Source organism: Ranitomeya imitator, chromosome 1 (assembly GCF_032444005.1).
Source record: "Ranitomeya imitator isolate aRanImi1 chromosome 1, aRanImi1.pri, whole genome shotgun sequence".
NCBI classification, from domain to species: Eukaryota; Metazoa; Chordata; class Amphibia; order Anura; family Dendrobatidae; genus Ranitomeya; species Ranitomeya imitator.
This window is the reverse complement of record NC_091282.1, coordinates 192,363,447-192,390,762: the sequence shown is the minus strand read 5'-3', so window position 1 is coordinate 192,390,762 and position 27,316 is coordinate 192,363,447. Positions and strand designations below refer to the sequence as shown.

The window sequence follows — 27,316 nt, the reverse complement described above, 5'->3', positions numbered from 1 at the left end:
ACAGCCATTACTGCTGTATGGGGCCCGGTCAGCAGCAGTACACAGAGGGGCCCGCAGATCCGGGGCCCCACTGTTGTGCTTCTACTGATCGGGCCCCATCATGCACTAAAATACTGTGCACTGCGGCGCTGGGGCCCGGGAGCCTTTTTGGAGCTGTGCACGGCCGTCTCACCTAGTCGGCTGCACAGCTCCTGCTCGGCTGTGGCTAGAATGTATGGGCTCCCTGCAGGTCCTGACTACAGCCCATACATTCTAGCCGTCTCAGTAGTGAATGTGCTAGAATGTAGGGGCTCCTGTCAGGTCCTCTCAGCTGCACATACATTCTAGCTGCTGCTTCACTGCTGGAAACACTAGACGCCCCGGGAACGACTGAGGTAAGTATAAAAAACATTTTTGTTTTTTTAATAGGTGAGGTGGGGGGGAGTGAGACTGCAGATGATGGGGTGTGTTTTAGGGAGTACTGTACATGATGAAATAATAGGGGGCTGCAAATGATAAAGTGTATTTGAGGGGGTACTACACATGAAATGATTGGGGCTGCAAATGAAGTAAGGGGGACTGCAGATGAAGTGAAGGGGGGATAGGGGACTGCAAATGATGATGTGGGGGTGATGGGGACTGCAAATGATGTGGGGATGATGGGGACTGCAAATGATGATGTGGGGGTGATGGGGACTGCAAATGATGTGGGGGTGATGGGGACTGCAAATGATGTGGGGGTGATGGGAACTGCAAATGATGTGGGGGTGATGGAGACTGCAAATGATGTGGGGGTGATGGAGACTGCAAATGATGATGTGGGGGTGATGGGGACTGCAAATGATGTTGGGGGACTGCAAATGATGATGTGGGGGTGATGGGGACTGCAAATGATGTGGGGGTGATGGGGACTGCAAATGATGTGGGGGTGATGGAGACTGCAAATGATGATGTGGGGGTGATGGGGACTGCAAATGATGTTGGGGGACTGCAAATGATGATGTGGGGGTGATGGGGACTGCAAATGATGTGGGGGTGATGGGGACTGCAAATGATGTGGGGGTGATGGGAACTGCAAATGATGTGGGGGTGATGGAGACTGCAAATGATGTGGGGTGATGGAGACTGCAAATGATGATGTGGGGGTGATGGGGACTGCAAATGATGTTGGGGGACTGCAAATGATGATGTGGGGGTGATGGGGACTGCAAATGATGTTGGGGGACTGCAAATGATGATGTGGGGGTGATGGGGACTGCAAATGATGTGGGGGTGATGGGGACTGCAAATGATGTGGGGGTGATGGAGACTGCAAATGATGATGTGGGGGTGATGGGGACTGCAAATGATGTTGGGGGACTGCAAATGATGATGTGGGGGTGATGGGGACTGCAAATGATGTTGGGGGACTGCAAATGATGATGTGGGGGTGATGGGGACTGCAAATGATGATGTGGGGGTGATGGCAACTGCAAATGATGTGGGGGGACTGCAAATGATGATGTGGGGGTGATGGGGACTGCAAATGATGTGGGGGTGATGGGAACTGCAAATGATGTGGGGGTGATGGAGACTGCAAATGATGTGGGGGTGATGGAGACTGCAAATGATGATGTGGGGGTGATGGGGACTGCAAATGATGTTGGGGGACTGCAAATGATGATGTGGGGGTGATGGGGACTGCAAATGATGTGGGGGTGATGGGGACTACAAATGATGTGGGGGTGATGGGAACTGCAAATGATGTGGGGGTGATGGAGACTGCAAATGATGATGTGGGGGTGATGGGGACTGCAAATGATGTTGGGGGACTGCAAATGATGATGTGGGGGTGATGGGGACTGCAAATGATGATGTGGGGGTGATGGCAACTGCAAATGATGTGGGGGGACTGCAAATGATGATGTGGGGGTGATGGGGACTGCAAATGATGTGGGGGTGATGGGAACTGCAAATGATGTGGGGGTGATGGAGACTGCAAATGATGTGGGGGTGATGGAGACTGCAAATGATGATGTGGGGGTGATGGGGACTGCAAATGATGTTGGGGGACTGCAAATGATGATGTGGGGGTGATGGGGACTGCAAATGATGTGGGGGTGATGGGGACTGCAAATGATGTGGGGGTGATGGGAACTGCAAATGATGTGGGGGTGATGGAGACTGCAAATGATGATGTGGGGGTGATGGGGACTGCAAATGATGTTGGGGGACTGCAAACGATGTGGGGGTGATGGGGACTGCAGATGATGATGGGGGGTGATGGGGACTGCAAATGATGTGGGGGGACTGCAAATGATGATGTGGGGGTGATGGGGACTACAAATGATGTGGGGGTGATGGGGACTGCAAATGATGATGTGGGAGATGGGGACTGCAAATGATGATGTGGGAGATGGGGACTGCAAATGATGTGGGGGTGATGGGAATTGCAAATGATGTGGGGGGGATGGGGATAGGTAATGATGTGGGAGTGATAGGGACTGCAGATGATGAAGTGTGTTTGAGGGGGTTCTGCACATGATGAAATGATAGGGGGCTGCAAATGATGAAGTAAGGGGGACTGCAGATGAAGTGACGGGGGGGATAGGGGACTAAATGATGATAGGGGACTAAATGATGAAGTGGGGGTGATGGGGACTGCACATGAAGTGAGTGTGAGGGACGTGGACAGCAATTGAATTGAACTTGGGGGTGGGAAGAGCAAATGATGTATTGAAGGTGGGGAGAGCAAATAATGAATTTTGAGGGTGGGGAAGATCAATTGATAATGAATAGAGGGTGGGAGAGAGAGAAGACGTGGCAATGAATTGAGGCAGAAGGGGCATGTAACTATAATGAATTGGGGTAAGGGTTAGAGCGGGAGGTACATAGTGGGTTCGTTGAGGATAAAGTAACTGGTAATAAATTGGAAGAATACAGGTGCTAATTAATTTATATATTAAATGAGGAAAGTGGCTATATACAGATAGTGGGGGCACAGTGGCGGATTATAATTTATATTTGGAATGGTGGGTTGCATAATAACCAATTATATATTAATGGTGGGTGAACGTCTGTAGTCAGATGTGTAGTGTAGAAGAAAGGGAAAAAATGGGGAATGTGCTCTGGAAGCGGTGCTCTAGATAACTGTGTTATTTTATGCAGATGAGACGAGTCCTGGCAGAAAGAAGTGATAGCGGTCTGCGCTGGATTAAAAAGAAACGCAAAGATGAAGGACTTTAGCTAGAGACGTCACTGGTGAGTATGTTACCTGTACACTGACACCATACACTGTATACTGTATACAGTGCTCCTGTGTATAATGTCACTGGTGATCACTATACTATCTGTACACTATACACTATATACAGAGCTCCTTTGTATAATGTCACTAGTGATTGCTGTATTACATGTACACTGTACCCTATATACAGAGCTCCTGTGTATAATGTCACTAGTGATCACTATATTATCTGTACACTATACACTATATACAGAGCTCCTGTGTATAATGTCACTAGTGATCGCTGTATTACATGTACACTATACACTATATACAGAGCTCCTGTGTATAATGTCACTAGTGATCGCTGTATTACATGTACACTGACACTATATGAAGAGCTCCTGTGTATAATGGCATCGGCGACCACTGTATTACCTGTACACACACTGCATACTAAGTACAGATCTCCTGTGTATAATGGCACTTATGGTGATAGTATTTTTTTTTTTATTAATGATCAGTATTGTACTATTCAGTAACAATGTGGTGGTAATATGTTGTCCGGCCATGGTGTAGCGGTATTTGTTCCTTGTATGTGCTATTATTCGGTCACTGTGTGGTGGTAATATGTGGTCTGTTCATGTTGTGTTGGTATTTGTTCCTTGTATGTAGTTGGTCACCATGTGATGGTAATATGTGGTCTGGACATGCTGCGGTGGTATTTGTCCCTTGTATGTGATATTGTTCAGTCACTGTGGTGGTAATATGTGGTCTGCACATGGTGTGGCGGTATTTGTTCCTTGTAGATAGTATTATAGGTCACTATGTGGTGATAATATGGTGTCTGGTCATGGTGTTGTGGTATTTGTCCCTTGTATGTGGTATTATTGGTCAATTGAAAAATAAATAAAAATACACCTAAATTGTATTGCATATTTTAACAAATGTTTAATAGATTAGAGTAGAGTAGGGCTCGGCCAAAAGAGTCTACCTTGTTGTCGTCTCAAATTTAAAAAAACCTTTTGGCCAAAACAAAAGCTGCTGGCTATGTGTTTGATCTGGTAATGGGAACTGTTAATGTGTGATTTGTGAGAAGTGGAGTTTTGGCAAGAGACAGCGGTGGGGCTGTTGACAGTTCGAGGGGTGGAGGCGGGGCTGGGGTGGAGCCTGGGCGGAGTCTTAAGGGGCCCTGAAAATTTTGCCAGTATGGGGCCCTGAAATTCCTAGTGGCAGCCCTGTGTGTGTGTCACTGACACATATATTTATTTTTAGACTGTATATATGTTTTTAATAATTTTTGAGGCCATGGATCCATTCTATCTCCGTTTTGCAAGCCGGCGAGAAAATCTTGCCGTACGGATGTCACACAGATAATTTGATGCGAGGAAATCGCATCCTCACACGGCGCACGGATCACTGTTTTTTAAACATTTGTGCGATTCTCGTCCGTGTAAAACGGACCGTATTTTTACACGTGTGTGTCCTCGGCCTTAGTCTGAAAGGCTATGACTGTACCAACGATGAATGGCAAATGAGCGCACTGTCTGGCAGTGGTGGAGACATTTACCATTCTGGATATTTCTGTAGTGTGCATCTAGTCCTAGTCCATTCACTGCACTGCACACACCGTGTGCCTGTATAATGTGTATGTGTACACCGTGTGCCTGTATAATGTATATGTGCACACTGTGTGTATAATATATGTGCACATACAATAGATGTCGCTACTTGTACCTCAGACATCCCCCATGGACAGAGCATGTGCACACAGTGTGCGTATAACGTGTATGTGTACTCTGTGCATATAGTAACCGACACCCTCCATGGACACACTGTGTATAAATGTGTGGGTGTATGTACAATACGTGTATGTGTACATCATGTGCATATATACACAGTGTCCGTATATAATATCCACATATGTACACTCGTACACAGACACCGTCACGCAGTCCCCTGTATAGAATAGCCAGCAGTAATGCAGAGCATGAAGTACACTACACTACTCTCCGGAAGCGCGGGGCCTGACTGCTCCCCCACGTGACTGATCACATGACGCTGACATCATCGCAGGTCCTGCAGCTCACTAGCAATTCACATCTGTGTACGGACAGAGGTGTGGGGCAGAGCAGCAGGGAGATGGCGGAGGAGGACGATGAGTTGCTGGGCGAGCGGTTACTTTTCTTGCCCGATCGTCATGTGCGTTACTTCCAGCGGAGTCTCCAAGCGCTCCCCGAGCAGTGCTCGCCGCTGGAGACCAGCAGGTAATGTGCGGCCCCAGGTGATGACCTGACGGAGCTCTGTGGCTTCTCGCCCCCCGTGTACCGGGGCCACACACCCTGTGCACTGTCCGGTGCCGTCATTACTCGTCTCTAGGACTCCTTGTGCTTTCCTCTCACCCATCTTGTGAATGTTAGAGTCCACAGGTCAGTTGTGTGCAAAATGTCCTGGGTGGGGTGACGGGAAGAGCCCCCCAGTGTAACCACGTAGGTGCCGGCACCATGGCTGTGAGCCAGCACCCCATCAGTGTCAGTCATGGTGCGGGCCAGTGCCAGGACAGTGAGGAGATGCACATAAAGGGTTATTCCCCCAAAAAGTAAGTACACCCCTCTCTGTATGATGGGGCTAATTCACTGATCACTGGGGATCGTACTGCGGGGACCCCAATGATCCTACCTGGGCTCTGAGTTGTGAACACAGCCCTTCCCCATGTGGGAGACCCCCTGAGCTCTGAGAGGAGGTCCCTTCAGGAGACACCGCAGCTTCTTTTTGTCTTAAGTGTGGTAGAGGGTTTTTTTTTGCGTCTTTTTAGTAATCTTAGCGCTTGTTTGACATTTTTGACTGCCAACAGGTTTGTTAATCGTTTTTTTACCTGATTTTTGAGTCCCCTTTCATGCAGATGTTTTCTTTTTTCCCTCCATTCATCTGTGAAGAAATGGCTAACGTTTTCTGAGGTGAAAATACTCAAACATGGCGTCTGTTGGGCCGGCAGTGTAAAGGCTCTATATGTAACCAAAGATGTCTTCTGAGGTGAAGGCTCCTGGAGAAGGGGCGGCTCATTCCTTTGGCGTCTTTTGAAACTTGAATAAATGCACACGGTCAGTAATCGCTGTGGGTTGGACGCTGTGCACTTGTGCAGCTTCCAGATGTTACCACATAGTGGATGGGACTTAAAGAAATAGCACAGACGCCTGCGGCTTCCCTGCGGAGACAGACATGTGACGCGTATTTCCAGACCGCAACACGTCTATTTATCTTGCGAAGATGCTCAGTCTCCGCAAAATAAATGTCACCCATACAATATATTGGGCGCGGTGATTCTGCACGGTTCAATGATCACATGTGGAATCACCTGCGTACAATAGCCGGCAGTGCTGCATCCAAAGGGCTGCTGATTACTGACTGCACCCAGCCTAAAAGACGCTTAGGGTATGTGTCCACGTTCAGGATTGCATCAGGATTTGGTCAGGATTTTCCATCAGTATTTGTAAGCCAAAACCAGGAGTGGGTGATAAATGCAGAAGTGGTGCATATGTTTCTATTATACTTTTCCGCTAATTGTTCCACTCCTGGTTTTGGCTACAAATACTGATGTAAAATACTGACAAAATCCTGATGCAATCCTGAACGTGGACACATACCCTTAGAAGCCAGCACATATGAAAAGCAAGTCCTATATACAGATAATAAATGTGATCGTTCTTCTGAGCACTTTTTCAGACCAGTTTCAGAGCAGCCACTGTGTGCACATGCTCTTAGAGAAAACAAAATTTTATAATCACGCTCCGTGATGCAAAAAAAATAAAAAAAGAGGTTTGAACTCCTGCTACAGTCCAGTTTGCTTGGGGGAAAGAAATCTGAAACTTTTCAAGATAAGAACACTCTGCCAAGGGTTCATATACGAGTTGTCTGTCAAAAATAAGCCATTTATCGTACAGTAAGCGGAGCGATTGTACGGGTGACGTTAGCAGTGCGCGGAGCACTAAGTGTCCTACAGTAAGACTGGATATTAATGTACGGGTGCTTTCCCAAATCCGTGTGACATGTCCGAGGGCCATCCATTTTTTTTTTTGCTATTGGACAGCACTCTGACCCATGGAGTAATAAGATCCATTCATGTGCAGCTCGGGGCATAAAACCTGTGAAACTGTCTTATTATGAGCTGATGTTGGGGATCAGAATAGGATGCTCTCGGTCTGCATGATGTCCGATAACAAATCTGCCAGCGCACAGATATGCGAATGTATCCTAAGATCGAGGACAAAGACTCAGTCCGAATTTAACAAGGGCTGTACACTCTTATTAATGTTAAAAAAACAAAACCACTAATGCTCAGCATTCTTTGCAGAGACAATTTGGTGGTGGTTATTGGAAGGGCTTCCACGAATGTACAGATTGTAGAGATCATGCAGACGTCCAGGCGCAGACTGCCACAGCATGGACTGCCCTTGTGTCTCCAGACCCGTGCTTAACAGTTTCCCATATTTCTGTGAGGCTGTCCCGCTCGAGTTGGGAGAGCATTGCTGTCCTATCCTGTACCCACTTGCACAAACGTCTGAGCCTTTGCTATGATATCCTCCCTGTCTCACAACCCTAAACAGTTATTCAACACATTCAATTCTCTCCTCTGTCCCCCAGCACCTCCTCTCTCTCCACTCATCTCAGCTGAAGACTTTGCCTCATTTTTCAAGCAGGAGATTGATAACATCAGAGACAGTTTTGGTCAACAACCCCCAGAGCCCTTCCTCCCAACTTCCCAGTCCTCCACTTCCAAAACCAACTTCTCCACCATTACAGAAGATCGACTCTCCACTCTACTCTCAAGATCACATCTCACCACCTGTGCACTTGACGCGATCCCTTCCCACTTCATCCCAAACCTCACCACAGTCTTCATCCCAATCCTAACCCATCTCTTCAACCTATCACTAACAATTGGTGTTTTGCCCTCAAGCTTTAAACATGCCTCCATCACACCTATCCTCAAAAAGCCCTCTCTTGACCCATCCTCTGTATCTAGCTATCGCCCTATATCACTTCTCCCCTATGCCTCCAAACTACTGGAACAACACGTTTACCTTGAACTGTCCTCCCATCTCTCTTCTTGCTCCCTCTTTGACCGCTTACAATCTGGCTTCCGGTCACACCACTCCACTGAAACTGCCCTAACTAAGGTCACCAATGACCTCTTAACCGCCAAGAGCAAGCGACACTACTCTGTCCTCCTCCTCCTGGACCTGTCGGCTGCCTTTGACACAGTGGACCATTCCCTATTATTACAGACCCTCTCATCCCTTGGCATCACAGACTTGGCCCTATCCTGGATCTCGTCATACCTAACAGACCGGACATTCAGCGTCTCCCACTCACACACCACCTCCTCACCTCGCCCCCTGTCTGTCGGAGTCCCACAAGGTTCAGTCCTAGGGCCCCTGCTCTTCTCCATTTACACTTTTGGCCTGGGACAGCTCATAGAATCTCATGGTTTTCAGTATCATCTCTATTCTGATGACACAGATCTACATCTCTGGACCAGATATCACCTCCCTACTAACCAGAATCCCTCAATGTCTGTCCGCTATTTCATCCTTCTTCTCCGCTAGATTTCTCAAACTTAACATGGACAAAACAGAATTCATCATCTTTCCCCCATCTCACGCGACCCCCCCCCCCAACGAACCTATCCATTACAGTGCATGGCTGCCCACTCTCCCCAGTCCCACAAGCTCGCTGCCTCGGGGTAATCCTTGACGCTGAGCTCTCCTTCAAACCACATATCCAAGCCCTTTTCACTTTCTGCCGCCTTCAACTCAAAAATATTTCACGAATCCATTCATTCCTCAACCAAGAATCTGCAAAAACCCTAGTCCATGCCCTCATCATCTCTCGCCTTGACTACTGCAACCTCCTGCTCTGTGGCCTCCCCTCGAACACTCTCGCACCCCTCCAATCTATTCTAAACTCTGCTGCCCGACTAATCCACCTGTCCCCCCGCTATTCCCGGCCTCTCCCCTCTGTCAATCCCTTCACTGGCTCCCCATTGCCCAGAGACTCCACTACAAAACCCTAACCATGACGTACAAAGCCATCCACAACCTGTCTCCTCCATACATCTGTGACCTCGTCTCCCGGTACTTATCTACACGCAACCTCCGATCCTCACAAGATCTCCTTCTCTACTCCCCTCTTATCTCCTCTTCCCACAATCGTATACAAGATTTCTCTCGCGTATCACCCCTACTCTGGAACCCTCTACCACAAAATATGACATGTATTGTTTAAGATTATTGTACTTGTTTTTGTTATGTATACCCCTCCTTACATGTAATGTGCCATGGAATAAATGGCGCTATAACAATAAAAATTATAATAATAATATAAATCAAGGGTTGTCCAAAAAATTTCTTCCTGCGCCTTATAATAAAACTAAAAATATTACTCCATTTACTTTCTTGTAGCTTTGTAAACCTTAAAACTATAAAATTAGCCTCTTGTTGTCCCACCCTGACTTCTCCAGGCAAAAGTGACCTGGGCAGATTATGGCCATGCCTGACTTCCCTGCTGGGCCGCACCAATAAATAGGGGGCACCCTACAGTTTGAGAAGCAATGCTATCGGTTAGAGCAGAAGTCTGCATTATCTGCTCATATCTGGGAGCAAAAGTATGTGACATTTATATAGAGCAGTGTTCCCCAACTCCGGTCCTCAAGAGCCACCAACAGGTCATGTTTTCAGTATTTCCTTAGTATTGCATAGGTGATAATTGCATCACATTCACAGGCAATAATTCCATCACCTGTTCAATGCTAAGGAAATCCTGAAAACATGACCTGTTGGGGAACACTGATATAGAGCAATGTGCCCTTTAGGGTATGTGTACAGGTATTTGCTGCAGACATTTCTGCTGAAAATACGAAAGTGTTGGCCAGAAATACCAGCATAAAATACCTGTGTTTTTGCAGCACTTTGCTGCAGTTTTTTCTATTCAATAGTGCAGGTGGAAAATGGCAAAAAGGCTAAAAGAATTGACATACTGCAGGTATGAAACTTCTGGAAGGAAAAAATAAGCAACGTGTGCGCGAGGTTTCAGACATTGTACTCGGCTGCTAATAGGAAATCCTTTAGTTTTTCTGCCAAATCTGCACAGAAAAAAAATGCGTCAAAAACGCAAATGTTTAATTTGTGCATATACTTTTATGTAGTAAAATGTGTTTTAAATTTAGGTTTTTTTTTAAGTTGCTTAAAATACCAGACTTGATAATTTCTTCAAGTTTTTGAACGATCTAAGGCCTCATTCAGATGTGTGATTTTTCTTGTGGGTATGAGTGCCATCAGTGTTATTGATCTGATTTCATCAGTGTTTGTCAGGTTTTCCCAACAGTGATACACAGTTGAATTGCTTCTATTGAGTGCAATGCTAATCATGGCCAGCATGTGGATTACACACGGACACCATCAATGTGCTGGCCATGAGTTTCACTGACCCATTTTGATTGTGATTTGGTTTTTTTTTTCCCACAGGGCTCTAAGGGTTAACATTTCTCCTTGTGGAGAGTGACAACTCAGGCCTGACATGTCTGAGTGAGGAGACTTGTATGCCATTCATGCTCCTGTGGGGAAATTAAATTTGCAGATTACCTCTCTAGCGCCACCTTTTGGAAGTAGCAATCCTGAAAGTCAATATCGACCCATCAGCAGCAAATTGAGATTCTAGTTTGGCTTTTATCCTTAGGGTGTGTGCAGACGTAGATGGAACCTCTGTGGATTTTTCCGCCCCTATTTTGAGAAATTCGCATGTAAAAGGCACTGCGTTTTACTTGCGGATTTACAGCGCATTTTATGCGTTTTTTGTGCTGACTCCACCTGCGGTTTTACACCTGCAGATATCTATTGAGGAGCAGGTGTAAACCGCTGTGGAATCCGCACAAAGAATGAACATGCTGCGGAATAAACAACGCAGCGTTTCCGCGCATTTTTTTCACGCAGCATGGGCACTGCGGATTTTGTTTTCCATAGGTTTACATGGTACTGTAAACTCATGGAAACCTGCTGCGAATCCGCAGCGTTAAAACCGCTGCGGATTCGCAACAAAATCCACAACGTGTGCACATACCCTTAGTCATATGACAAGGCTTGTTAAAGGGTCGATATTAACAGCTATCAGTAGGTGGCGCTCTAGTTTCAGTCCTCTTCTTCTCCGAATTTGCATATATATATTTTTTCACGGACACACTGTCTACAAAACAAATCAGGCACGTGGACAGCCCCATAGGCTATAATGGGTATATATATGTTCTAGCTGCGATATAATGATGCTTGGATGTCTGAATGCGGCCTTAGTTGCTAATAGGACTGTGGCAGCGGATCATGGGAAATCGGTTATTTTCTGTTTTCTGGGCTGTGATACCTCTGTTGTCCTCTCTGTATGGGACGATGAGTACATTTAATGTGTTCGGGGATCAATCATTGCTTTGACGCTTTTTCCAACTTGTATTTTTAGGTTGACGATTGCATTTTTCGCTCTGTCTGGACTGGACATGTTGGACTCCTTGCACGTTGTGAACAAAGATGAAATAATAGAGTGGATATATTCCCTCCAGGTTCTTCCCACTGAAGACAGTGAGTCAGTATTTTATTTGCTTTTATATAGTACTAAAAGGAAAGAATTATTGTAAGGACAAAAATCGGTTATTTTCTGGCCCTCATACACACTAGATTTGCTGGCCGTATTTGGGGCCGCTTGACGACCATCTAATGTGTATAGGGGCCCCCAACCCTCCCCTGACAGATGACCGTTTGTTCCCCTACTAAATAAGCGGCGTCTGGCAGCAGTGTACCCCACTCTATCCATAGTGACCACATGGACGCTCGGCCAAGGAGAGCATTCCTGTGTCTGGGGATGTTGGGAGAGAGATGGCTGACGGCTGTCTAAAGTGTATTGGCACTTCTAGGCAGCAGATGTCTCGGGGAGATGGAAAATAAACTCTTGTCTATCTCAGGGGGACATATGTGCCACCAGTAAGTTCTCGTGGACTCTATATAAACACATGGACATTATATAATGTGGGAAATGCACAAAAAAATAGTAACTTATTGTACGAGTCTGTGCCAACAAACCCGGTTCCACCATGGAAGCAGCCATCAGATTAGCATCTATTAAGTCCTCGCCACCTCCCAGGTCACTGATCTGCTGCTTTGGGTACATGGTGCCAACAACAAGTCATCACTGGCATCAAGGGAACAGAATAAATGTAATTTCATTCTTCTCTTGAAATCTGGCTGGGCTCCTATAGAAGTCAGCAGCAGCAAGAGCTCGCACCTTTTTTTTATAGCACTTTTATAGTAGGCTGCTTTGAGAGGTTCTCCCCTACTTTATTAGGTGTAAGAAATAAGAAAAATATCTAATATATAATTGCCTAGAATACTACTTCCTGCAATTTGTGCCAACTTCCTGTCCGGAGCTAATGTCCGGAGATAAGTGACGTCAACAGTGTCCAGTGTCTGATTGGTTGCCGCCTGCTGCGAGCGACCAATCAGAAACGTGCCGTACTGTGACACACTCCGCCTGCCATTTTGGTGTGATTTTTGAATTTTTACCTCACAGCAAGTTTCTACTGCGTGGAGGCGGGCCCAGTGACGTTGCTCTTCAAGCTCCTGCCGAATTTCGTCAAAAAAATGATAATACCATTTACCAAAACTATATATATTTAGTTGTGAAGTGGTTCAGTGACATTTTCACACCAATTTTGAACTTTTGTTTGGTGTTTTCTCCATATACTGCCTATTATTTTTGTTCTTTCTTACTATTATTTATTAATTGTATTATTCTTACATTTGAATAAATAAAGTATATATGGATTCTAGACTCCCGATTCTTTAGAATCGGGCTGCCATCTAGTATATATATAATTTCCTCCAGGGCTGGAGCTGCATCTCTGCATTCAGTACTGCATCCTCACCCACCTCTTGACATCATCATCATCCTTCCCTAACTACACAAACTGTTTTTTTTTTTTTGTTTTTTACTTCCATTTTTATCACGTTTTGTTTTAGAATGTCTATGCATGCTGGGATACTCAAAAAAGCGTCATCAGAGGGCAGAGGCTGTGGTCGTTGTTGCAGCCCCTGTCCCTTCCCTGAAATGAGGAAACATCAGCGATGCTCATTACAGGGGCTAGTCTGTGCGATGTGCACTCTGTTGTCAGCTAACATCAGCATTAACGAACCGGCAACATAGCGGTCTCAGAATTCCTGGTGTGCAGAGACCAGTACCCTCACAGGCAGCACCCTTTTTTGACAGCTCGTTACTGCTGATCTGAGCTAACAATAAGGGTATGTGCACACGATGCGGAAAACGCTGCGGATCCCATGAGTTTACATTACAATGTAAACCTATGGGAAACAAAAAACGCTGTGCACATGCTGCGGAAAAAACGTGCGGAAGCGCAGCGGATTACATTCCGCAGCATGTCACTTCTTTCTGCGGATTCCGCAGCGGTTTTACAGCTGCTACTATAGAAAACTGCATTTGTAAAACCGCAGTGAAATCCACAGAAAAACTGCGGTAAATCCGCGATAAATCTGCAGCAAAAATGCAGCGTCCGCAGTGGACCATTCTATGTGTGCACATAGCCTTAAGCAGTGTCAGAATACCCAGCGTGCAGAGACCAGTGCTGTCACAAATCTGCACGCTGGCTATTCTGACAGCTTGTTGCTGCTGATCTGAGCCAATAATGGAGAGCGCGCTGTCATTGTGCACATCGTACAATGTGCAGGGACTAGCCCGGCCCCAGAAATAAGTGTCATTGATGATTCTTCATTTCAGGGAGGGGGCAGGTGTTTCAGCAGTGACCGCAGCCTCTACCCCCTGATGAGTTTGAGTATCCCAGCATGCACTGGGATTCTGAAACCAAACGTCATCAAAAAAGAAGTTTTTAATAAAAAAATAAAGTGGTTAGATAGTGTAGTTGGGGAAGGATAGAGAATTTTTAATTCAGGTATATTAGAAAATAGTTCAGATTATGGCATTTAATAGATGGGAATTTAGGATGAAAACTACCGTATATACTCGAGTATAAGCCGAAATTTTCAGCCCATTTTTTTGGGCTGAAAGTCCCCCCCCTTTGGCTTATACTTGAGTCATACCCAGGGGTCGGAGGGGGAGCGGGGGCTGTCTAATTATACTCACCTACTCCTGGCGCAGTCCCTGCAGGTCCCTGGCTTCCCGGCGCCCAAGCTTCTTCCTGTACTGAGCGGTCACCGTTACTGCTCATTACAGTAATGAATATGCGGCTCCACCTCCCATAAGGGTGGAGCCACATATTCATTACTGTAATGAGCAGTAACGGTGACCGCTCAGTACAGTTAGAAGCTGCAGCGCCGGGGAAGCAGGGACTGCACCGCACCAGGAGCAGGTGAGTATAGTGGGGAGGGGAGTGCTGCATGATATTCACCTGCTTCTCGTTCCGGGCGCCGCTCCGTCTTCAGCGTCTTCTGCAGTGATGCTCAGGTCAGAGGGCGCAATGACGTGGTTAGTGCGCGCCCTCTGCCTGAACGTCAGTGCTGAAGATGGAGCGACGCCGGAACGAGGAGCAGGTGAATATTGAAAGTGCCGGGGGCCTGAGCGACGGAGAGGTGAGTATGTAATTTTTTTTTTTTTTTTTTATCGCAGCAACAGCAAATGGGGCAATTGTCTGTATGGGGCATCTTATGGGGCCTTAACGTTTGTGCAGCACTATATGGGGCAAGTGTCTGTATGGGGCCATAATCAACGTTTGTGCAGCACTATATGGGGCAATTGTCTGTATGGGGCCATAATCAACGTTTGTGCAGCACTAAATGTGGCAAATATCTTTATGGAGCATCTTATGGGGCCATAATTAACGTTTGTGGAGCATTATATGGGGCAAGTGTCTGTATGGAGCATCTTATAGGGCCGTAATCAAGGTTTGTGCAGCACTATATGGGGCAAATATCTTTATGGAGCATCTTATGGGGCCATAATCAACATTTGTGCAGCACTATATTGGGCAAATGTGTCTATGGAGCATCTTATGGGGCCCTTATTAACCTTTATGCAGGATTAGATGGGGCATATTTTAATATGGAGCATCTTATGGGGCCCATCATAAACTTTATGGAGCATTATATGGGGCTCCTGATTCAATATGGATATTCAAAAACACTAAACCTACTGATGTCTCAATTAATTTTACTTTTATTGGTATCTATTTTTACTTTTGACATTTACCGGCAGCTGCTGCATTCCCCACCCTAGGCTTATACTCGAGTCATTACGTTTTCCCACTTTTTTGTGGCAAAATTAGGGGGGACGGCTTATACTCGGGTCGGCTTATACTCGAGTATATACGGTAATTTGGGCTTCGGACCACCTCTTTAAGAATCAGGGTTTTTATTTACTCAGATAAAGTGTATTTTGCTTTCCTGCACAGTCTAATATAATCTCTAAGAAGCAGACCCATTAATTGTATAGACGTTTATTTAAAACACGTGTACATACAAATTGAATGTGTTCCTAAACACAGGTTAACGGCCCTTTGGCACCACTGTTATTCCTCGTGTGAACACTAGGTGGCAGTGTAACTTAGGTAGATATCTTACAATTATTTATGCAGTATCTGATTTTCTACAGGTTTCACTTCCCCCAAAAAGCAGGTGGAGATTCTGGAAGTTGGAGAAGTTTTCAGAGCCATAAATCTGCAGCAGAAATGTAATATATGCAGGTCTCAACACACTCAGATTTTAGTAAATATTATCTTCTACCGCAGAACACACAATGTTAGAGGACTTAGGTTGCTTAATTAATTATTCATTGGTTCTTCTTTGATTATAGAGCAAGAGAAGGATGGCGATAGATGGAAAATAAGTAGGTGAGAAGGTGCATTTAATGAAGCACTCCTCCTCCCATCAAAAGGTTTATCCTTTTAATACATTGCAGTCATCATTATACTGTGTATTTACAATCAGGGCTGTGGAGTCAGTTTGAAATGGACTTATTCCTAAAATATATAATACATTGGGTACAGTAGTACAATGCAGGATGAGCTGTAAATGTTTTCATAAGAATTTGGGAAAGTTCTGAAATGTCCTATAAATGTCTGTTCTGTTCCTGATCTAAGGATCACGGCTATTAGCGGAGATGAATCTGTGCTGCACTTTGTGCACATGCTCAGTGGTGATCAGTGCTGGGGGGTCGGAAGTCAGGGAAATATCGGAGTCGGTGGTTTGGCTTACCAACTCCACAGCCGTGCTTACAATTGCTAATTTTGCCTTTCTATCCAGTTAATTCTTCTCTCTTCCATTAGGTCTATGACACGTGATTCTAAACTAACTAGCTGAATCCTTCTAAGCTCTATGTAGAAACAGGAGGTCTCTTTTCCCTGTTTGAGTAATAAGTCACTGCAAAGTCCCTGGCCAGGAGAGGAACAGAGCCGCTGGGTCAGGAGTAGGGTTGAGCGAAACGGATCGTTCATTTTCAAAAGTCGCCGACTTTTGGCAAAGTCGGGTTTCATGAAACCCGACCCGATCCCTGTGTGGGGTCGGCCATGCGGTACGCGCCAAAGTTGCGTTTCGTATGACGCGCTTGGCGCCATTTTTTTCAGCCAATGAAGGGGCGTGGGCAGAGTGATGACATAGGTCTTAGGGGCGTGGACGCTTATCGCCATGTTGTCGCTTGTGCGCTGTAGCGATTTGCACTGTAACACCAGCTTTTCAGTTCAGGGACGGACGGACGAGAGAGAGAGAGAAGAAAAAAAAAAACACCATTGGGTTTCGTGTTTCGGTCGATCCTCGACTTTTCGCCATAATCGGCCGATTTCACTCGACTCGACTTTTGAGATAGTCGGGTTTCGCGAAACCCGGCTCGACCCTAAAAAAGTCAAGGTCGCTCAACCCTAGTCAGGAGTTTGGGGGGCATGAGATTCTCAGGGACAAAAGATTTCCTGTTTCTACATAGAGCAAAGAGAAGAATTGACTGTGTATAAAGGCAAAATGAGCAATTGTAAGTACACCGTGCTGTATAATATGATGACTGCAATATATTAAGAGGATAAAAACTTTGATGGGGGAGGAGTGCTTCTTTAAATGACTGGTCATGCCTTGATGCACCGAAAGCCTGCACTTGGTTAGAAGGCTCATTCTGTGTTGGCAGAGTCCCTTTGATGAAGCAGATGGAGTCACTTTCAGCAGTACCCACTTATTTGAAGCTGGCACCAATACATAGTCAACTGCATTTTTGTGTCTGCCTGAAATGGGTGATTTCTGCTGAAAATGATGTCTTACCATATTTGCATGGATCCAATTTGGACTAAATATCAATATTATACATAGGTCTGTGCCTATGCTATCCATTACATCAGTGGTTCTCAACCTTTCTAATGCCGTGACCCCGCAATACAGTTCCTCATGTTGCGGTGACCCCCAACCCAAAAAATAATTTTGGTGGCTACTTTAAAACTGTAATTTTATTAGTTATGATTCGGAATGTAAATATCTGATATGCATTATGTATAGAGGTAATACAGAGATCACTGGTGACATTATACACAGGACCTCTATATAGTATACAGTGTATAGTGTCAGTGTATAGGTAACACTGACTCACCAGTGACGTCTCTAGGTGAAGTCCTTCATCTTTCATCCAGCACAGACCGCCATCATTCCTTCCAGCCAGGACTCGTTTCTGCAGGAAATAACACAGTTATCTAGAGCTCCGCTTGTAGAACACATTACTTAATTTTTCACAACTTCTACATTACACCACATGAAGATAAAAAGGCGATATAGTGTCACTCTGCACAGTAACAGGACTGCCCCCCCATTTAAAACAGTATACTCAAAAAATAAAATAAATACATCACTGCAGTAATAATATCCCTTAATTATCCCCTATTATGCCTATGGTAACACTATTCCCCACCCTGGCCCCGTTTATCTCATTCCTGGCTCCAGCCATATGTTCTCGCATCCTGCCCTCATCAGTATCCATTCTACTCCATATGATCTCCCCATCCTGCCCCACCAGCCTCCATCGTATCCGTCCTGCCCCATGATCCAATCCTGCCCCGTGTCTCCAATCATGCCCCGTATCTACATTCTGCCCATGCCTCAAGTCCTGCCCCCAGTGTGTCCAGCATATTACCCCCATGTTGTCCAGCAATCTGCCCCAGTGTGTCCAGCATATTACCCCCAGTGTGTCCAGCAATCTGCCCCAGTGTCCAGCATTGCCCCAGTGTGTCCAGAAGTCTGCCCCAGGGTCTCCAGCATTGCCTCAATGTGTCCAGAAATCTGCCAAAGGGTCTCCAGTATTGCCCCAGTGTGTCCAGCAATCTGCCCCATAGTCTCCTGTATTGCCCCAGTGTGTCCAGCAATCTGCCCCATAGTCTCCTGTATTGCCCCAGTGTGTCCAGCAATCTGCCCCATGGTCTCCAGTATTGCCCCAGTGTGTCCAGCATTCTGCCCCATGGTCTCCAGTATTGCCCCAGTGTGTCCAGCAATCTGCCCCATAGTCTCCTGTATTGCCCCAGTGTGTCCAGCAATCTGCCCCATGGTCTCCAGTATTGCCCCAGTGTGTCCAGCATTCTGCCCCATGGTCTCCAGTATTGCCCCAGTGTGTCCAGCAATCTGCCCCATGGTCTCCTGTATTGCCCCAGTGTGTCCAGCATTCTGCCACATGGTCTCCTGTATTGCCCCAGTGTGTCCAGCAATCTGCCCCATGGTCTCCAGTATTGCCCCAGTGTGTCCAGCAATCTGCCCCATGGTCTCCTGTATTGCCCCAGTGTGTCCAGCATTCTGCCACATGGTCTCCTGTATTGCCCCAGTGTGTCCAGCAATCTGCCCCATGGTCTCCAGTATTGCCCCAGTGTTTCCAGCACTCTGCCCCATGGTCTCCTGTATTGCCCCAGTGTGTCCAGCATTCTGCCACATGGTCTCCTGTATTGCCCCAGTGTGTCCAGCAATCTGCCCCATGGTCTCCAGTATTGCCCCAGTGTGTCCAGCATTCTGCCCCATGGTGTCCAGCAATCTGCCCCATAGTAGTCTCCTGTATTGCCCCAGTGTGTCCAGCAATCTGCCCCATGGTCTCCTGTATTGCCCCAGTGTGTCCAGCATTCTGCCCCATGGTCTCCAGTATTGCCCCAGTGTGTCCAGCAATCTGCTCCATAGTCTCCTGTATTGCCCCAGTGTGTCCAGCAATCTGCCCCATGGTCTCCTGTATTGCCCCAGTGTGTCCAGCATTCTGCCACATGGTCTCCTGTATTGCCCCAGTGTGTCCAGCAATCTGCCCCATGGTCTCCAGTATTGCCCCAGTGTGTCCAGCATTCTGCCCCATGGTGTCCAGCAATCTGCCCCATAGTAGTCTCCTGTATTGCCCCAGTGTGTCCAGCAATCTGCCCCATGGTCTCCTGTATTGCCCCAGTGTGTCCAGCATTCTGCCCCATGGTCTCCAGTATTGCCCCAGTGTGTCCAGCAATCTGCTCCATAGTCTCCTGTATTGCCCCAGTGTGTCCAGCAATCTGCCCCATGGTCTCCTGTATTGCCCCAGTGTGTCCAGCATTCTGCCACATGGTCTCCTGTATTGCCCCAGTGTGTCCAGCAATCTGCCCCATGGTCTCCAGTATTGCCCCAGTGTGTCCAGCATTCTGCCACATGGTCTCCTGTATTGCCCCAGTGTGTCCAGCAATCTGCCCCATGGTCTCCAGTATTGCCCCAGTGTGTCCAGCAATCTGCCCCATGGTCTCCTGTATTGCCCCAGTGTGTCCAGCATTGCCCCCAGACAGTCAGACATAAAGAAAAAAAAAAAAAGTAAAATCCTCACCTCTCCCGTTCCTAGCGCAGGTCCGGTGCAGCCAGTCAGCGTCTCTCCGGCTCTGCGACGCTCAGGACGGAGAGGCAGAGCGGTGCGCACAGTAGTGACGTCATCGCGCCCTCTGCTCTGAGACGTCGCAGAGTCAGAGGACGCTGCAGCTGCCGGCGCCGCAGGAACCAATAGAGGTGAGTATTAGAGCGGGGGCGGGGCCCGGGGGTGGGGGGAGCTGGCCCTGGTCGTGGCGGCGGACGGCGCCGCCCGAAGATTTAAAGGGGCGTCTTTTTTTTTTTTTTTCTTCTTCTTCTCCCCCCTTCCTACGCCACTGGTGGCGACCCCTGTGTTTTGGTCGTTCGACCCCCCCTCGGGGTCGCGACCCCCAGGTTGAGAACCGCTGCATTACATGGACACTTTGTTTGTTTGGTCTTGTTAAAAAAAAAAAATAATAATTTTGATGTTAAATAAAGAATTAACTTTTAAACATATTTATAAGGGTCTCTTCCTGCGGCCAAGATAATGTAAGTCCGCAATTGGTAGGATATTAATTGGAAGTGCCATAATTGGAGATTTTTGAGGACTATTTGATAGCACATGGAAATGATGTCTGGCGGAGCATAAAAAGACTCTCTGCTTTATTAGGCTATGTTCACACGTTGCGGATTTCCTGCAGATATGCAGCTTTTTTTTCCGCGCAGAAACGCTGCAGATCTGCATGTGATTTACAGTACAATGTAAATCAATGGCAAAAAAAATATGCTGTGCTAATGGTGCGGAAAAATCTGCACGGAAAACGCAGCAGATTCAAAAAAGGACCATGTGAATTCTTTTGTGCAGATCTGCTGCATTTCTGCACCCATTCCATAATAGAAATCTGCAGGGGTAAAAAAAAGGAAGAAATCTGCACAAAAATCTGCAACGTGTGCACATACCAAAAAAAGGCATAGATTCTGACCTGCGTTTTCTGCCAAGAAATGCAAAATCTGTACAGAAAATTCCACAGTCAAATCTGCAACGTGTGCACATAGCCTTATAGTCAGTGGCCCCATCGCGATGGATACACCAGAAACCCGTTTTCGGTGCTTCAGACATAAGCCCTGATGAAGCTAATACATGGTGTGAACATTACCTTAGTGACCACTTTGTGAAATGTGAATTGTCAGCTTATGTGGTAAGAACTGTGGGATTCCTCTACATAGCCCAGGGATGCAAGAGTTTTTTTTTTTTGTTTATTCATGGCACATTGAACTTTAAGACTGTGTGCACACGTTGCTGATTTTTCGCGTTTTTCACGATAAAAACGCCATATAACCGCAAAAAAGCAGCATACAATATGCATCCCATCATTTAGAATGAATTCCGCATGTTTTGTGCACATGATGCGTTTTTTTCTGCGAAAAGAACGCATCGCTGTAAAAAACGCAGCACGTTCATTAATTTTGCGGTTTGTTTGCAGATTTCCCACTATAAAATGCATTGGGAAATGTCCGGAAAAAAAATGCGGCAAAAATGCGCAAAAAACGCATGCAGATTTCTTGCATAAAATTGCAGGTTTTTCTCAGGAATTTTCTGCAAGAAATCCTGAACGTGTGCACATAGCCTTAGTGGTAAATTTAGGTGTTTTTAAAAAATATATATATTTTTTAATAATTTGTAAAAAATAATCAATGATCAAATTTTGATTGCTTCTGCCCTTTAGTCGGATAGTCAGACTGCACAAAAAGGTAGCCAATACCATTTCCCATATGTCTTCTCTACGTCAGCATCATTTTTCACACATTATTTTATTAGATGTAGCAGGATTAAAAGTTTTGCAGCAATTTTTTTTAATAACAAAACTTATTTTTTGAGGACTTATTCGGTTTTGTTGTGATTCTGAGGAGCTTCTATATTAGAAAAAACACTGAAAGCGTTACTGTTGTAAAATCAGCACCCCTCAAAGTTCTCACAACTTCTGTCAGGAAGATTAACCCTTCAGATGCTTCACAGGAATTAATGCAAATTTCTGAATAAAATGGAAAATATTTTTTTCCATTCAAATTTGTCTCTTCTCCTGTCAGGCCACCATAAATGGCAGACGCTGTAGCCATTACCGTACTTGGCCTCCGAAAGCAATGGCAATCATCGGGACCACACGAGATGCCGATGGGGATTAAGATTTCCATGACTCTGACTCCAACTCCACCAAAATGGGCTCCGAGTCCACGACTCCGACTCCACAGCCCTGCCTGCTATACATGCCCCTATCCTAGTATATGCACCCCATCCTAGTAAACATGCTTCCATCCTGGTATATGCTCCCTTCATCCATGTATATGCTCCCCATTCTAATATATGTCCCCCATCCTGCCGGTGCAGCTGTTCAACGCATAGGAAATAAAATCTTCCTTTCTCTCCTCTGCTGAGCCGTATTCTGAATCTGACAGCTGACTTCAGCGTCCAAGTGACGGGGCGCATGACGTCACTGCCATGCATCCAGTCTTGTGTACGCCAACGTCATGTATTGTGGTGCGTGGACCTGCACGGACACACATCTAGCTGGTGACGCCAGCCCCTACTTCAGACTCTTCACCTACTGACAGTCTACTGATGCCGAATGGCAATGGTGCGCATGCCCACAGGGAGGGCTCTGTGTGCCCCCTCTGCCACTGGTGTAGGTCATCGGTATCTGATCGGTGGAGGTGCGGAGTTGAGAAGCTCAGCCATGTACTGCACATCCGCCCCCTATTAAGTATAAGGACATTACTGCTTTTCTTGGTCGCAGTTACATGGGCCTTGTTGCCCAGCTGCATATTCCCAATCGTACCTCCGTTAGAGGGGTTATATAACCCCTGATCATATGTGCTTTAGAGGCGGGTCCCACACACAGGACCCCTTTTCTGTGCTAGAATGGAGAACCAACCTGTCGCCTTTTTGTGCTATGGTGCTGGTGTAATGATCCTTATCCCTTGATTTGTTTTGTAATGTATAATTAGATGTGATCTTCAGGAGTGAGAAAAGCCAGGACTGCGTTAACCAGATGATTGCCACAATGGCTTCTTTTTACTAGTTTTTTTTTTCAGTGTAAAGTGAAGTTGCTGATGGTGATAGATGTCACTCGGACATGATTTTAGTGCTAATGCATCCATTTCTGTTACATTCAAGTCAATGTAGCCGAGACGCCAAAATTGTGTTTTCGCGAGGGAGAATGAATCAAGGAAAATTGACTCTGCAGTCTGGGATTACTGATGACTTCCAGGCATTTTGTGAAGTGGACACACTGGGCGCAGAGAACAGGCTTTACCTCCCATCCTGAGTCAGCGTAGAGCAGGTGCTCGCCTCTCTTCAGGTGTCCCCAGGCCTGCGGGAGCGTGCCACGGAGTTTTAATTGTCTCTGATTTATGACTCTTACTTTCTAGAGCCAGGAATATAATTGTTATGCAATGTCCTCTTTATAAGACACTGACTGGTTCCCTCTTAGGCCCCTTCACACATCCGAATAATACCGGCACCGGTATCATCAGTGCTTTGGATCAGTGTGTCATCACTGTGCAATCTGTTTATTTTCAGTATGGCTTAAAAGGGATGTCTGGTCCAGATTGATAAGTCTGCAGTCCCTCTGTGTAGCTGCAGACTTATGAACCTCCCCAGCGCACACACTGTATGCTGCGGGACCAGAGGGTATGTGTGCATTATACATACTCCCGGCACAGCCCTGCTCCATATACTTGTATTGGACGAGGTCGCACCCGGACTAGTGATGGAGCCATACATGAGAGCGAGGTCGCGCCCAGTGGACGGACTCTGGCTGGGAGTATGTAGAACACATACATGCCCTCCAGTCCCAGCTCAGAAACCGGCGAATCCCCCTAGCATGCACACAGAGTGAATTCAGACTTACCGATTTTGACCAGACAACCCCTTAAAGAAAAAATCAGTTCCAAACCTTCTCCTATACTGCCATCTGTGTGCTGTATGTGGTTTTCATCGACCCGTAGACTTGTATTGACCCATGTCATTTGTGCTGCTAGTAAAAAATGGATATGTGTACAGCACTATAGGTTATCATGGGTACATGTGCTATCCATAACAAAAAACGAATGCCACACATATCGGAGACCCGTACATGTGAAGAAGGACTTACATAAACCTCTGTAATGTTACAAAAGACCTTTAGTAATTGCGACCAACTCCAGGTTCTCCGCTCCCTCATTAAGGGTATCCGTGCTGCCGTATTTGCTCCGGCCTTTTGGCCTAAGTGTTTCATGGATCTAAATGAAAAATGATTTTTCTGACTATTTGTAACTTGTCCCTGCGCCGCACGTTTCTGACATTGATGCTGAGGGCATGGTACAATTGAACTATGTGGGTGAGAGCACTATATACGGCTTCTGATGTTCTGCTTCATTGCCCAGGACTGGCGGTTCCAGACTAAACCTTTTAGATGTAGTTAGAGGGTCTCCTTCCACTATACGCCAGATGAATGGCAATACTATAACTTGTCTTGCAAAATAGAAATTCCTTTTGTTGATGGCAAATAAGAAAAAAATGGTTTTGGTTTTTGGAAGATGAGGATTGAAGACACCGGATTAAATTTACCAATACCCATAGAATAAATGTCAGCCCGCGCTCCACAGCTGACACATGTATCCTCAGTGTACACACATTCTCTGTGGGGAAAGAGGACTAAAGGTGGCCATACACCTCCGATAGCTGCCGGCCAAACAATCGTTCATTCAGCAGATATGTTTCCCATCTCCCCCATATGCCGAAACGTTTGGCTTGGGGGAGCGCTCCTGGGTTTCGTATGAGAGCCGCGGCCAGACTCCTCCTGCTCCTCTCCCAGAGAATAAAAGGATCGGCTGTTGGAAGTTAGACGAGCCGGATCCTTCTCTCCCCTCACATCACTTATCGGGGGAGAGTCGGGGGGCTCTCGTACACATTTGATGATAAGATCCCTCAACAACCGGCAGCTTCTGCTTCCCTTTCTCTTATGTATTTGTACACAGTTCTTAACATACATCATCGCTGTCCCCATTGGGGCTCACAATCTTGATTCCCAATCAGTATGTCTTTGGAGTGTGGGAGGAAACCCACCCAAACACGGGGAGAACATGCACACTCCTTGCAAATGTGTGGTGGCTTTTACAGATCCTATTGCCAATAGCATTGAGTTTTACTGTGGCCGTATCAATCTGGATCAATGGAAAAGAATAGTGGGAATTCCGCTTCTGTCTGACCCAGCAGCTCCAATTTAATCACAATCATTTTGTTCTTGGAGAAGCTAAGCTGCTGCCAAAGTTGTCTCATAGCCGCTTTCTCCATTTCGTCACAAAAGGTGTCGGGTGGGGGTGTTAATAAAGATCGGGTACTGTTGGATTTCCATTGCCTACAGGTGATACAACTATACTCCGTCCCTCAGTTTGTCACGTGTCCAGATTTCTGTTTTCCAAACCTATGATAAGTTATAATCCCATTATTAATTACAGTCTGAAGGTCTTTGTTACTTTTATAAAGTCTCACAAATAAAATCCAGATTTAAAACTTTCTAAAATGTCTGCATTTGAGAACATATTGCATTTTTCACCTGAGATTTTACACAAACCACTTAATTTCCTAATCTGTACATTTTATTTTTTTTCTTAAGAATCCAATTTAGATCGATGTGGGTTTCGAGGTTCGTCGTGTTTGGGGTTACCATTTAATCCTTCAAAGGTACGTTAACAAGTGGAATTGTAATCTGAAATAAAGGCCTCAACATGGAAATTCACAGTGTACCGAAGAGCATTCTACCTTCATAACTGGGGCCATGATGCTGTGCACCGCGCCTTGTACCATAGACATATAATGGGGCTGCCACCGTTTCATTGGGTTGAGAGTAAAAATAGAGCTGCGTGTGGCGTATGCTTGTCAAACGTGCTGAAGGTCATGACTGGACCCCAATGGCGACTAATATTACAAACGTGAACAAGACGTGCTGCCGAGACCCATGATTTTTTTTTTTTTTTTTTTTTAGTTTTTTTGTAAGCCAGCCTAAAGATCATTTCACACAAACGAGTATTCTGGTTGTTTGATCGACAATATCTTTACCTTGCAAAGTTATTAGGAAATATTGGTTTCCTTAGTCGTGCAGTTTAAACGCACCGTAAAATAGCACCAGTGACCAGAGTGAAAATTGCAAGATTGTTAATTTTAATTTTCAAAACAAATTATGAAAAAAATCACATGACACACAGACCTGTTTTAAACGATAGATAATAAGGGTTATTCAGGCTTAGTGTTCAAGTCTGCAGTCACTGTGAATCTGCACCGCACACTGTCAGGATCCTCCTGCGCCAGGAGCCGGCTTGTATTGAGCGAGGCCACACACGTCTAGTGGTCACTTGACCTCAGGTATGCAAATCACATTCTTGCGGTCATGCGTCCGCCCACTCTCGTCACCTGAAAATCCTGACCGCATGCAGTGCACGCGCTGTGAGGACTTACAAGTGTGAAGTCACATAGAGTGATTGCAGACTTGAGCCCCAAGACTGGACAACCCCTTTTAGTAACTATTTTACACTGTATCATAGCTTATAGTTTACTACAATATGATGATTATTGAATGTCGCCTATAATCAATTGGCAAACGTTATATATACTGTTAAGGGTTCTTTTTTCTTTTTTTTTTCTTACCCAGCATCATTGGAATATGACATTTGACAGATTATCATATAGTCTGGATATTTTAGTATATGGTATTGAATGGTACGGAAAGTTTTTGGCAGGTAGCCCCAAATGCTTTTCAAAAATCTTCCAATATTTAGGGCTAATTAAACATTTACATAATTTAATATGTATTATTGCTTGTGTTCAGGTTTATTATAAGGAACCTGTCACCAGGTCCTGTGTCAACTAAACCTATGTCCTTAATCAGCGCCTGTCCTGCAGTCCATCACTGGTTATATAACCCCTTGAATCCCCCTGTATACAACCCCAAAAACCTTTTAAAGTTCTCCTGCGTGGTTTCTGCGGCCTCCATCTTTCCTCCCAGCTGCTGATGGTCGTCCTGCTGTAATTGACGTGGATGACTCCTCCTGCGTCATCCACATAGATGGGCGTCATCCACATAGATGGGCGAAATCTTGCTCCTGCGCAGAGAAATTGCTGGCTCTCGCCTGCACACTAAGCTTTGCCCTACTGTGGGTAGAGCCTAAATTATAACGGCGCATGCACATGTATGCTTTTGGCTCCACCCGCAGTAGGAGAGACCATAATACTCAGGCATGAGTCAATGATTTCTCTTTGCAGGCACGAGATTTCGCCCGTTCAAATGGATGACGCAGGAGGAGT

The 27,316-nt window shown here is 45.9% G+C and overlaps 1 protein-coding gene across 1 annotated transcript in view; it reads left to right on the top strand.

Annotated features, from left to right (window-relative positions):
* Positions 1–5,258: 5,258 nt before the first annotated feature.
* PGGT1B (protein geranylgeranyltransferase type I subunit beta) overlaps positions 5,259–27,316 on the top strand; it is a 61,248-nt gene continuing 39,190 nt past the window's right edge. Inside the window, exons 1-3 of the mRNA XM_069753040.1 lie at positions 5,259–5,451; positions 11,687–11,805; positions 25,632–25,699. Coding sequence (XP_069609141.1) covers positions 5,327–5,451; positions 11,687–11,805; positions 25,632–25,699 — 312 coding nt within the window. The 5' untranslated portion in view covers positions 5,259–5,326. The remainder of the gene's footprint in view (positions 5,452–11,686; positions 11,806–25,631; positions 25,700–27,316) is intronic.